Source organism: Saccopteryx leptura, chromosome 2, assembly GCF_036850995.1.
Source record: "Saccopteryx leptura isolate mSacLep1 chromosome 2, mSacLep1_pri_phased_curated, whole genome shotgun sequence".
Lineage (NCBI taxonomy): Eukaryota > Metazoa > Chordata > Mammalia > Chiroptera > Emballonuridae > Saccopteryx > Saccopteryx leptura.
In genome coordinates, this window is record NC_089504.1 from 108,748,855 (window position 1) to 108,763,231 (window position 14,377).

The window sequence follows — 14,377 nt, forward strand, 5'->3', positions numbered from 1 at the left end:
TGCATGCAATTGCTATAATTTTAAGTAAAGACAAAATTTGTTATATTTACTGGGTCAATGGACATTATTTTTAGCATTTCTTGAGCTTCTTGGATTTTTTTCAGGCTTTATTTTTATCTGAAAGGTTTTCATTTAAATAGGATAACCAGTTTACTTACTGCTCTCACAGATATGTAGTTTAAGAATATAATTAGGTGTCTTAGAATGATCTTAATCAATAATAACATTCCCATAGTATTTGCATATTTACAATAACATTTGCAATTTGTAATTCTTGCTCAGAGATAAAAACAATTCCATGATTCCTATTTTTGGCAGCCAGGTAAATATGTAAACTGCTCACCCTAGATGCAACTCCCTCTGTCTGTACTACCACTTTTAAAACCAAAAGTAGAGATAAATGACATTAACCAGGTTTTTGTGGCATTAGTAAAATATTTAAGTTCAAATATACAGTCTATTAAAGAACTAATACACTATTTATCTTATATTGTGCCAGTCACATGGAATAAATGTGTCCTAAATCAGAGATTATAGTAAAAGGTGTTTAAACTGGTGAACAGTCTGGAGAATTACACTGATCTTATTTATATCAATAATCTAGCTATATTGAGTCATTCGTTCATTTATAAAATAACCATTATCTGTCTACTATGTTCATATCCTGACACCAAACCATAGAGTATACAAAAATAATGAAGCATTGATTGTTCGAGTAAGTTTAACATTTTTTTCAAACTTAAGTACTGTTCCAGGCACAGGTTAAAAAAGTAATCAGACTGTCATCCTGCACAGACTTTGTTCTCACATTAAGGACTGAAATTTAAATATGATAAATCATTCGATGCCACACTGTATTAGGAGCTATGAGAGGTCAGGGGAGGAGATTTCGCCTAGCGGATGGGTGTCAAGGAAAGCCTTCCAGAGAAGGCAATGCTCGAATTGGAAGGGTGGTAGGCACACACGTAACTAATGAAGTTATAAATGTAGTATCAATTGCTTCAGGAGAGAGGCTAAAGAAGAGATGCACTTGTGGGACAGAGAAGGATTAATTCCAACTGGCTGGCAGGTCTTTTTTTTTTTTTTTTTAAGTGAGAGAGAGACAGACAGATAGGAAGGGAGAGAGATGAGAAGCATCAACTCATAGTTGTGGCATTTTAGTTGTTTATTGATTGCTTTCTTACATGTGCCTTGAGCAGGGGGATCCATAAGCCAGTGACCCCTTGCTCAAGCCAGCAACCTTGGGCTTCAAGCCAGTGTGACCTTTGGGCTCAAGCTAGTGACCATGGGGTCATGTCTATGATCCCATGCTCAAGTTGGTGATCTTGTGCTTAAGCTCGTGAGCTTGCACTCAGACAGGCAGCACTGGGGTTTTGAACCTGGTTCCTCAGCTTCCCAGGTCTATGGTTTATCCACAGTGCCACTACCTGCGCAGGCCCAACAGGGTGGTCTTGATTGACTTCACAGAGAGGTGGAAGTTGAGACAGATCTTAAATAACTAGTAGAATTCCAAATGATAAGTATATAGCATTTATGCCTTCAACACACCTTTAGCAAGTATATACTTACTATGTACCAAATAATCTGGAACCAAGGATTCAGAGAATTTCTCTGTATTCTTCAAACATAGAGTTGATAAACAGAAAGGCAGGTCAACAAATCACAATACAGCACAATAAGTGAAATGTACAAAACACCACAGGGAAACTTAAGAGAGGCATCTATCCCAGATTTAAGGTTCAGAGAACAACAGTGTAAAGGAAGGAAAACTATAGAAGTCTAAAGAATAACAAGTGAAACCTGGCAGGTCTGAGTACCGATGTGTTTGGGGAAATAAGAAGAGCTCTGTTGTTGCAAAAAAAAAAAAAAAAAAAAAAAAAAAAAAAAAGGGATACACGGTAGTGGCATTCATATGAAAAAAAAAATAGAAAAGACTTTGACTTCGTTCAGAAATTTGGATTTTACCATATAGGTAACTATAAACTCTGAAGTTTTTTCAGTAGGGAAAAGCAATATATTTATTAATAGAAACATAAATGTGAAGGATATGATGGAAAAGCATTCAAGAAGCATATTGCCCAGAAAAGTAGTTTAAGCTTGTGTATATTTGTATGATATATAGCTATAATTCACAGTAAAAGGTAATACATTACTTCAAAAAAAGTATAAACCAAAGATGTTGTTCAGAGCACATAAGGATTACATGCAGCTGCTCGAAGAGGCTTTCTGGGGGTAGAAAGTCTTGCTTGCTATTAACCTTTTATTTTTAAGATTGAGTAATATTTTGATGCTTAAAAATGGAAGAGCTTTCCAAATAGAGGGAGAAGGACAATAAAGGAGAGAAACACAAAAATATGATATTCATGTAGAAAAGATCTAGTCATTTATATGTTGTGAATGCAAGCAGTGGTAAATAAATTGGAAAGGAAAGTGGGTAACCTTGAATGACAATGTAAGGTTACTGGAATTTTCCCATTAGCAATAAGACATTGAATGTTCCGGGAATCTGAGTAATGCAGTCCAAATCATAATTTCAAAGTGTGGAAAGTATATTGTAAAAGAGAAAAAGAAACCAGTCAAGAGAATACTGATTTTGTTGAAGCCTAAATACACTATGGGATTGAATACAGATAGGAGAAGTATGGGCAGATTATTGATCTAATGAACAAAGCAACAGAAAAGAACACTGGAGAATTTTAATGTGGTCAGATTTTAATTATGAAAAGATACTTTATTTTCCATAAGGCAAAAGGGTAAAGACAGTAAGAGAGAGAAGGGAAATTAAACGTAAATTGTGAATCAAGCAGTTAGAAAACAATTACAATAGTCCAAGTGGCAGTGTTAAATTGGGTGGGAGAGTGGTTGTAGTGGAGAAGGATGGAAGAAGATGATTTTATGATATTTTTTCAGAGTTGAGATTGCCATTTCTAAATATGTTTATTTAGTATGCTAATATAAATATATTTGTAAGGTAACAGAAAGGTCTAATATTTAGGAGAGTGGGCTGGCTAAAAGTGGAGTGAGTCAACACAAGTTGAAACCAAGAGAGTCATATAGATGAGAACAGATGTGGGAGAGAACAGAATGTTCAGGAATATTTTTACTTACTGGTAGGTCAGTGGTTCTCAACCTTTCTAATCCCGTGACCCCACAATACAGTTCCTCATGTTGCGGTGACCCCAAACCAAAAAATAATTTTGGTGGCTACTTCATAACTGTAATTTTGCTACAGTTATGATTTGGAATGTAAATACCTGATATGCATTATGTATTTTCCGATGGCTTTAGGCGACCCCGCTGGGGTCGCGACCCACAGGTTGAGAACCGCTGTGGTAGGTGAAGGAAGAGTAGCCAGTGAAAGAGATTAAGAAGGAGCCTTCTATGCAGTAGGAAGGAAACAAGAAAAATAAAGTAAAAATCACAAGAATTTCTAGAAAGGGGAGGTGAACCATAGCAATTTGCTATACATAAGAAGAGAGAGAGAGAAAGAAGCAAAAGGCATTGGATTTGGTAATTAAGAAATCACAGGGCATTACTTTTGAAAATGTAAGGCCATTAGCTTCTACTATGGTTCTCTCTGATCTTGAGAAGGGCAGGATAGCAGTAGATCCCCCCCACCCCCAACCCAGGAATCTAGAAAAGCTATAGACCAGTTACAAATAGAAATCAGCATCCACAAATAATTTTGTCATATAACTTAAGAGTTTTTCAGATCTTTTGGAAATCTCTTCATGACTCCCACTCTAGCTTAAAATTGAAGTATTGATGCACTAGAATTAAAAGCCTCATGCCCAAGATCAAATTGGGCAGTATAAAACAGGTCTCGCTACCAGATGGACATTGATAATGAGACAAATCTCATCCTTTTGAAAATATACTCAGAAAAGAGCAGTTACATAAAAACTATTGACTGTTGCTTTCTCCTGTTTTGATTCTAGGCACACTAGAAATGAATCTGCCCGTCCAGTTTTTTTATCTTTTCCCACCTCACATTCCAAGCAGCTTCAGATGGCCACATATTCTTTACCAAATCCTTCTCTCGTCTTCCAGACCTACTCTATCGAATGTCACCAAGTATAATTGTTTATGTTTACTGCTCTCAATCACAATACTCCAGCTGGCAGCTTGAAGCAGGGCTTGAAGAGTGGCAAGAGGGGCAGAATGTAAAATGCAGATGTACCAAAAGCATAAAATGAGGTCTTTGTTTTGTTTTTTGTTTTTTCTTTTGATGGTTTATTGTTCGAAATTTTGGAATCAGTAAGTGCTTTTTTGGCTTCATCTCTCCAAGCGCTGTCTGAGGCACAGTATAAAGCACAGCAGCGGTTACAAAGCCCCATCTTTCAGGGAAAGGATTGATTATTTTATGCCTCATTCACACGTTACTTAATAAATCTACTCTGTTAGCGGCTAGCCCTCACACAATCTCACTTTGTCATCCCTATTCCTTTATTACCATTCTCACCTCCACAACATCAAAACAAAACAAAACAAAACACCAGTGTAGATTCTCTCACAATTGGACAAGAACTGACCAAATTCTCTGGCAATAATTCTGTACCCCGCATTACTGATAGCTCATTGATGTCTTACAAACATAAAGAAAAAATAAGCATTTGTTAGTTGTATTTTGTGCTTACTCAGTGCTGAATGTCACATGGTTTGTTCGTGGGTTTTTTTTTCTCCCATTACTGTTTCCTAGCATCATTAGTTATACACAAATGCTCTTGGCAATGCTTTATTTTTCATTGTTTTCTAATAACAAAACTCAAAATGACCTAATAATGGCACCAATTATTCTATTATGAAATAGTAGAAAATTAGACTGTTAGAAATATGAGATCAAAAAGTATTAAAGGACACATATAATATTAAAATGAATAGCTCCAAGCACTAAGCAACTTTTTAACTGAAATAAAAAGAACTTACACATATATAACAGTGGATATGGGGGTAAGGCAAATTTTATAATTAATAGAAATCAACCTACTTTGTTTTAGATAATTAAAATTACATCCTAATGAAGCCCAAAACAATCTGATTTAAAATCAACTTTATCAAAAATGCCTTGGTTTCCTGTAATAAATCTTCTATTTTCCAACAACTTGTTTTCTCATTAAGTAAGTTACTTTTAAAGAGCTCTGTCACATCAACATTGAGGGATTACCATGAAGCACACTGAGGATGACTAAGAAATGTCGATCTTTTTTTTTATCATTTTGGCTGAAAAATAAAATTCTAAACAGTTGTTAAGTAAAGATATAAGGAGACCTAGAATTCACAGTTGGCATTAAATATTGTTGGCTGAAGCCAACAAACTGTGCTCTTCCAACTCAGAGAAGAGTCAAATCTTCTGCTGCAGGTTCTGTGTCTCTCTTTAGTTGTAATGAGTATGGGTGATTCAACCACAACTTGAATGGTGCTGAGTTCCAAGAAAATATTTGGAATACATGTATTATATTTATTTAACTTAGAGATATCACATCGTGCTTTACGATATCACTATTCTTGAAAATAAACATAAGACAATTTTGAACAAAGGGCTGTGTGTATGTGTGTGTGTGTATGTGTGTGTCTGTATGGGTCTGTGTCTATTTGTTTAAAAAACCTACATTGGGGAAAAATTGATTTAACTTTGGGTGATAGGCACACAAGACAATTACCAGTTCAAATGCTATGGAAATGTTTACCTGAAACCTATGTACTCTTATTGATCAATGTCATCCCATTAAATTTAATTTTCTAAATACAATTTTAAAGAGATTTTCATTGTGAGGCAAGGGCTTTAATGAATAACTAAAGGCAACACTTACATTGCACTTGAAACTTGTACTGTTTTCTCTCTTACACACAGTGTATGTTATCTATATTATAAATATATAATATATATACAGTACACGCACATATATCCATATATATGCACTACAACTTCTTGATCCTTTCCTCTAACAATGGGCACTTGGATTGTTTCCATGTCTTCGCTACTGTAAATAATGTTGCTATAAACATAAGGGTGCAGATACCTTCTTGAGTTAGGGTTTTTGTTTCCTTTGAATATAATCCCAGAAGGGAAATTGCTGAAGAACATGGTAGTTCTTTTTTGAGTTTTTTAAGGATCCTCCCTACTGTTTTTCATGCCAGCTGTACCAATTTACAATCTCACCAACAACTCACGAAAGGGTTCCCCTTTCTCCACTTTCATGCCTGCATTTGTTATCTCTTATCTTTTTGATGATGGCCAGTATAACAGGTGTGAGGTGATAGCTCATTGTGATTCTAATTTGCATTTCCCTAATAACCAGCGATGAGCGTCTTTTAATGTATCTGTTGCCCTTTCCTATATCTTTTTTTTTTGGAGAAATGTCTGTTCAGATCCTTTGCCCATTTATTTTAATGGTTTATTTTTGTTTGTTTTTTTGCTATTGAGTTCTGATTTCTTCATATATTTTAAATATTAACCCCTTATTAGATATATGGATTTCAAACACTTTTTTTCATTCCATAGGTTGTCTTTTCACTTTGTTGATGGTCTTTTGCTGTGCAGAAGCTTTATTACTTGATGTAGTCCCACTAATTTATTTCTTATTTTATTGTTTGTGCTGTATCATATTCAAAAACTCCTTACTAAGATGCATGTCAAGAAGCTTTATTACTATGTTTCTTCTAGGAATTTCATGGTTTCAGGTCTTACATTTAAGTCTTTAATCCATTTTAAGTTAATTTTTATGAGTAGTATAAAATATGGGTCCAGTTTTATTAATTACATGTGACTATCCAGTTATCCTACCACCATTCATTAGAGAGGCTGTCTTTAATCTATTAAGTATTCTTGGCTCCCTTGTCAGATATTAGCTGACCATATATGCTTGGGTTTATTTCTGAGCTTTCCATCTGTTCCATTGGTCTATGTGTCTTTTTTTTTTTTTTTGTCTTTTTTTAATGCCAGTACCATAAGGTTTTAATTAGTATAGCTGTGTGGTATAGCTTAAAATAAGGACACATGATGCCTTCTACTTTATTCTTCTTTCTCAAGATTTTTTTTTTGAGTATTTGAGGTCTTTTGTGGTTTCATATAAATTTTAGGTGTGTTTTTTCTACTTCTGTTAAAAATATCATTGGAATATTGATAGGGATTGTATTGAATCTAGAAATGGTTTTGGTAATATTGACATTTCAAATATATATATATAAAATTGGCATTTTAACTATACATATACATATACATATATGTTTACATATATGTATATATAAAATATATATATAGAGAGAGAGAGGAAGATGGAGAGAAAACAGAGAGGGACAGACAGACAGGAAGGGAGAGAGATGAGAAACATCAACTCGTAGTTGCGGCACTTTAATTGTTCATTGATTGCTTTCTCATATGTGCTTTGACCACGGGGCTCCAGCTGAGCCAGTGACACCTTGCTCAAGCCTGCGACCTTGGGCTCAAGCCTGCGACCTTGAGCTTTAAGCCAGTGATCTTTGGGCTTAAGCCAGTGATCATGGGTCATGTTTATGATTCCATGCTCAAGCGGTGACTCTGTGCTCAAGCAGACAATCTTGGAGTTTTGAACCTGGGTCCACAGTGTCCCAGGTCTATGCTCTATCCACTGTACTACCACCTGGCCAGGCAACATTTTAATAACATTAATTCTTCCAGTCCATGAACACAGAATATCTTTCCATTTATTTGTCTCTTCATCTTCATTGTATTTCTTTCATCGTCTAGTAGTTTTCAGAGTAGAAATCTTTCATCTTATTTAAATTTATTCCTAAGTATTTGGCTTAAGACAATAGAAATCTGTTGGCTCACAGTTCTGGAGGCTAGAAGTCTAAAATTAAAGTGTTGGCAAAATCATGCCCTCTGAAACCTGTAGGAGAATCCTTCTTTTCTTCTTTCTAGCTTCTGGTAAGACTTCCTAGTGTTGCCAGGAATCTTTGGCATTCCGTGGCTTGCAGTAAATAACTCCAGTGTCTGCCTCCATCTTCACGTGGCATTCTTCTTTTGTGTCTCTGTCTTCAAATGGTTTTTTTCTTTTTAATTTTTTTTAAAAATTTCCAATTATATTTTAAATATTATTTTGTGTTGATTTCAGGTATACAACATAGAATACTTTATTGTGTTTGAGGCTGTTATAAATGGAATGGAGGTCTTTATTTCTTTTTCAGAAAAATTCATTAGTAATTGTAGGAATATGCTATGAAAATACATAGAGTTAGGACAACAATTAGAGACAGTGAGGCATTCTAGGGAGAAATCCCCGAGCGGACGAGAGTCCAGGGGTCCCGCTGACCCTGTACTGGAAACAGTGCGTGCTGGAAACAGCAAAATAGCAGGAGAAGATTCAGCAACAGAAAATGTCTATGCTCTCAGAACAGATTAGGAGTCAGCAGGTTCCTTGTCCTTTACTTCACCTACTGAGAACTTCTCTGTCTGATTCCTTGAGTTGTTTGTACTGGCTAATAAATATCTGAGTATAGCTGGGGACAGGGCTTCAGTCCTTCGGTCTGCTGACTGGGGCTGTTCTCTCCCTTGGGCCCCTCGGAGCACGTCATCATCTGGTCTCCAAGTAGTTCATTGTTGCCGCGACAAGTAATGCATAGAAATGCTACAGATTTTTTGCATCTTAATTTTGTATCCTGAAAATTTACTAAATTTATTGATTAAATCAGCATTTTGGTCTAGTCTTTAGGATTCTTTCTCTATAAAATCATGTCATCTTCAAATACAGAAAATTTTATATTTTCCTTTACAATCTAGATACATTTTATTACTTTTTCTTGCTGACTGGTCTAGCTGTGACTTCTAGTTCTATGCTGGATAGCAGAGGTAAGAATGAGCACTCTTGTCTTAGTCCTGATTTTAGAAGAAAAACTCAACCTTTCATCACTGAGTATAATGTTAGCTATTGAGATGTCATATCTAGCCTTTATTGTGTTGAGTTATGTTCTTTATATGTCTAATGTATTGAGAGTTTTTATCATGTTGAATTTTGTCACATGCTTTTTCTACATCAATTAAAATGATCATATGATTTATTTCTTTCTTTCTGTTAATGTGTTGTATCACATGACTGATTTGCATAAGTTAACTATTCTTGCATCCCAGGGATAAACCTCACTTTATTATGGTGAATAATTCCATTAACCTGCTGCTGAATTCAGTTTTCTCTAGTAGTGTAGATTTCTGGTTTAGGCATCAGGATAACACTGGACTCATAAAATGAATTTGGGAGTGTTTTCCTCCTCTTTGATCTCTGAAGAATTTTGAGAAGTACTGTTATTAATTCATCTTTAAATATTTGGTATAATATACCAGTAAAGGACATTGGTTCTGGGCTTTTCTTCATTTGAAGATGTTTGATTACTGAGTCACTCTTCTTACTAGTAGTTGATGTACTCAGATTTTATAATTCTTCCTGATTCATTCTTGGTATGTTATATGTTTCTAAGAATTTCTCCATCTCTTCTAGGTTGTCCAGTTTGTTACTATATAGTTGCCCACACTGTTAAGACATTAGTTTATTATGCTACATGTACGGTTAATTTCAAGAGTCCAGTGGGTTTCAGATGTTTTAGGAATCACATTTATTTTAAAATTTTTCAGGCCTGCAGTTTCTGATAAATCCTCTAACCAGGTTATCTATGGAAAAATAACATGGTCTAATATCATGTAGATTCCCTCAAGGGACTGTTCATAACACACGCAGTTTCTTAAAAGAACCTTAGGTTGCGTCAATTGAGAATGTAATACATAATTATAGGCAAGGTATAGTGTTAGGCATACACTATTTCCTTTTTACGATTTCTTATTTTACTTCGAATATATGAACATACTAACTAGGTTTTATAGCTTCTTGTGACTATTTAGAAGCTGAGAGTATTCAGTTTGGCTATTATGGTACCTGAGATTTTAGTTGATGCTCAAAGGGAGTACTGTTCAATTTCCTAAGGTTCCTAAGCAGAAATCTTATAGAAATATGATGGAAGCAATTGCTGTTCCCAGAATCTCTGCCTGGGATATTCTAATTATCCTCAAGTCCTCCTTACTGCCATATTTCAGTTAATTCCTACTTAGTTATTAGGACCCAGACCAAGTGTTGACTTTTGATAAAATTCTGATTCCCCTAGGAATTGTTACTTTTCCCTCTTGTACTTAGAGCACTTTGCACAGATCTCTTTCAACTCGCATACTTCCTAAGAAATATCAGATAGTAGGGACTCTGTCATTTTCTTCTATATATTCACCATGCTTGTGGTAACTGAATGGAACTGAATAGCAGTCTTGTTCAAATTCATGAAGCATTGTTTAGTCATCTACCAGGTACTAGTTTTCGTCAAAGAGATAAATAAATACATTTCCATGTACAGTACGGAAGCTTTACACAATCTTAATGCTTAATTGCTTAAGACATTTATGAAAAAAGAGCAATAGTTCTTGAAGGAATTTGTAACTTACCTTACTTGACTTGTGATCCACATTAAAAGTGGCAATTGCATCCTCTGTTTTTTTCCTCCCAGATTTGGTTATTACATATTCAGCAAGTTTGTTTGCTAAATAGGTCTTTCCAGTACCACTAGGCCCCGAGAGTATAATTCTGTGATGTTCCATCAACAAGTTAAAGTACCTTTGGGTAATTGGTTTAGGAATCAGCGTATCAAAAACAAAACTGTCCAAACTGTTTTCTTCTACCCCTGAAGAAAGGAACAAAGGGAACAGCATGCTTTGTTATTCTACACAAGCTAGAATTTAAACTATAGCATCAAATGAAAACAAAGCTTTGTTATTCATGGGAATGCCATCCTTATGAAATACTTTCCTTGATATTTCCATCCCACAAACACACGCTGCCATTTTATGACAGAAAACATTAGTAGTAAGACGGAGTGAACATACAAAAGAAAGCAAGCCATTTCCTTTTTGCAGACTTTAATCCACTGTTTCCTTAATGTTTCCCACTTAAGTTTCCAGAGAGAAATGGAAGCATTACTCTAAATTCTGTTATAAAATTTCATTCCCTTTAAAGGTGGCAGGTTTTTGTTTTTATTTTTTTAGAGAAGGAAAGTGTTGAAGGGAGGAAGAGACTGAAAGAAACATCAACACGCTGTTACACATAGTTGTGCATCCATTGATTGCTTCTCATATATGCCTGACTGGGGCTTGAACCTGCAGACTCGGGATCAAGCCAGCAACCCCAGGATTGAACCTGTGTCCTCAGCACTCTGGAACAATGCTTTATCCACTGCACCACCGGCAGGGGACTTAAAGTGGTAGGTTTGTTAAGTATTAAAATATAAAATATGTATGTGTGTAGGTTCTTCCATCTTTCCTCATATTTGTCCTCTGTATTTCTTTTTGGTTCTCATTGCACATGCAGCTGTACAACACTGGAGCTTTTGAAAATACAAATTGTGATATTTGGCAAGGAATTAAGGAGAGAAACAGTATCTCCATTACTTACTCAGTTACTTTCATCTAAAATCAAATATTGACACATTCTTCTGTTAATTCATGGTTTATATAGATGTGTTTTGGTGCTTTAACATGTATAAACAAGGAATTATGGAGACAAGTATAATTTAGGTATTCTAGTTGCTTATAATTAATCACATAATCCAAAGCAAAGAAAACAGAATTTCTCATTCTTGATTCTTAACTTCCATTTTCTACCCCCCCCCCAGTGGATATTTATTGGGTACACAAATTTTACAATTAAAGATATAGTGATGAATATATATTACTTTGGAATATACAATAAACTTTTTTAATCCTCCTTATGTGAAAGATGATAGTGGAAGAAACCTAGAAATTTAAAATTCTCTATATTACATTCAGTTTTCAAAATTACATTCCAAGTTTCATATCTTTAAAACTAAAAAAAAAAATTATCTATTTAGATTTAACTGTTTTCAAGTAGAATTTCTATGTTTAAAATATATATATGGCTCATTTCATACCAAAATTTCCAAAGTAGTTAACACCATTTTCAAATATGAAAATATAAAGAAAAAGTCCCCCGAAAAATGTTGGTTAAAAATTAACAGTGTGCTTTTCATTTATACCTTTCAGGTTCACAGTGATGATGTTATTGTCTCCAACAAGGTATCCGCAAGGCAGCAGCTCAGGCACTTCAAGGCTTTGGGATCTAATTAAATCTCCTACACAGTAGCTAGCAATGCAGTCAGAGCTCAGACCAAGGCTAGCGGATGTATCAACTCGAAACACATATTCCTAAACAGTACACAGAAAAGAGAAAAGTCAGAACAGAGGTTCGACTTGTCTACAAAAAGTACAAAACTCATGGGATATGAAGCTAGCTGTCAAGAAATAGGTAATGTAAGAACTATTATCATCAAATAGCACAAAGTTAGAAAGCCTTTCCTTGATATTTATAATGAAGAAGAGTAAAAGCAAGTATGTCTATATTACTAAAGCTAAGGGAGGTATCCAAAATGAAACACTGGTAAATTAATATCAGGATATTGTGCACAACTTACCTTAAAGAGACGTCTAATCACACCATCTAAGACATCCCACTTGGTTTTTCCACTTACTCCAATGGATCCTATCAAATATGCCTGAGACTTCTGATCCTAAATAAGAACAAAATAAAACAAGATAAAAAACAACTGTGCATCTTGTCTTATTACTATATTTTCTACTAAAATGTATTAATATAGTGATGATTAAGACTAAAATATTTATTAAGCCGATGAGTTTTATAGTAACAGATACACACAGTGGATTATATCAATAAAATAAACCCCAACCAACAAACCAAAGAAAGAAACAGCAATAGCAACAAAAACAAGAAAGAGATTAGATGAAATGGCATGGTCAAGGAAAACTGATTCATGACCTGTTCAGTAGAAGGGAAAGGGCCGGGAGAGAGTCTTCTGTGTTAATGCAGTGGGTGCATTCCTGAAGAGAAGCAGCTTGGCAGGAAGGAAATGTTGATAGAGATGGAACAGAGCCGTTGCACATGAGTCCTAGAACTTCATCTTACTATTTGTATGATCTTATCTTTGTTGTTTTTTGTTTTTATTACTTATATTAATTATTTCTAAAATCTAATCCAGCTTTAAAAATAAGTTATCGATAGGCCCTGGCCAGTTTGCTCAGTGGTAGAGCGTTAGCCAGGAGTATGGAAGTCCCAGGTTCGATTCCAAGCCAGGGTACACAGGAAAAGCACCCATCTGACTCTCCACCCCTCCCCCTCTCCTTTATCTCTGTCTCTCTCTTCCCCTCTCACAGCCAAGGCTCCATGGGAGCAAAGTTAGCCTGGGCGCTGAGGATGGCTCCATGGCCTCCGCCTCACATGCTAGAATGGCTCCTGGTGCTAAGGAGCAACATCCCAGAGGGGCCGAGCATTGCCCCCTAGTGGGCATGCTGGGTGGATCCCGATTGGGTGCATGAGGGAGTCTGTCTCTCTGCCTTCCCGCTTTTCACTTCAGAAAAAAAAAAGAACTAAAAATAAGTTATCCATGGTAGTATGTCATTCACATATTTACAAAACAGGTCCGATTTTGAATTTATTAGAAAATTCATGATTCATAAAGACTTGCCAAGGAACACACAGGACTCATTTTAGCAAACAAAGAATCCCTTTATAATACAAATAATGGGCCCAACGCTATCTTTTTTTTTTTTTTGTAGGATGGAATTTTAAGAAATACTATATATATTGGACAAGTAAACAATTCAAGATTTATAGTCTGACTGAAGTCTTTTTTTGACAAATGATTATATGAAATAGTGATCATAACACCAGTAGATATCATGAGATAGTTGATATATTACAATCTTAGTTCCTGTCACCTACTGCATAGTTCTTAAAACATAGTTGAATAATAACTGATGCGAGTATTAGAAGAGCATGGATTCTACAACACACAACATCTACCATGCAATTAATAAATGTGACCCTAGCCAAGTCACTTAGTTGGCTCAGAGCCTCAATTTCTTCATCAAATGCATTTAACTCTATGAGAGTAAATGATTATTATTATTATTTAGATATAACCTAATTAGGAAGCCAATGTCCTTAACATAAGGAGTGAGGAAATTCACAGTAGGACCTTTGTGATTTTTTTTACTATGTTATGAACTAAATGTTGGTTTCCCACCCCCCAAAAATTTCATTTTAAAGCCATAAAGCCCAATGTGATAGTATCTGGAAATAAAACCTTCAGGCAGCAATTTAGAATCACATTAGAGCATTGAGGTGGGCCTCTCATGCTGGGACTGGTGGCCTGAGAAGTAGAGGCAGAGAGAGACCTCTCTCCTTCAGTACACACACTGAGGAAGGCCGTGTGAGAACAGACTGAGAGGTAGAGGTTTGCAGTTTGAGGAGAAAGCCCTCATCATGAATCAGGCAGT

The 14,377-nt window shown here is 35.4% G+C and overlaps 1 protein-coding gene across 4 annotated transcripts in view; it reads right to left on the reverse strand.

Annotated features, from left to right (window-relative positions):
* Positions 1-14,377, reverse strand: part of NAV3 (neuron navigator 3) — a 277,955-nt gene that overhangs the window by 15,075 nt on the left and 248,503 nt on the right. For all 4 annotated transcript variants that reach the window (XM_066368505.1, XM_066368504.1, XM_066368503.1 and 1 more), the window contains 3 exons: positions 12,496-12,591; positions 12,061-12,229; positions 10,457-10,692 (listed from right to left, as the gene is read on the reverse strand). In XM_066368505.1, the coding sequence (XP_066224602.1) occupies positions 10,457-10,692; positions 12,061-12,229; positions 12,496-12,591 (501 nt within the window). The remainder of the gene's footprint in view (positions 1-10,456; positions 10,693-12,060; positions 12,230-12,495; positions 12,592-14,377) is intronic.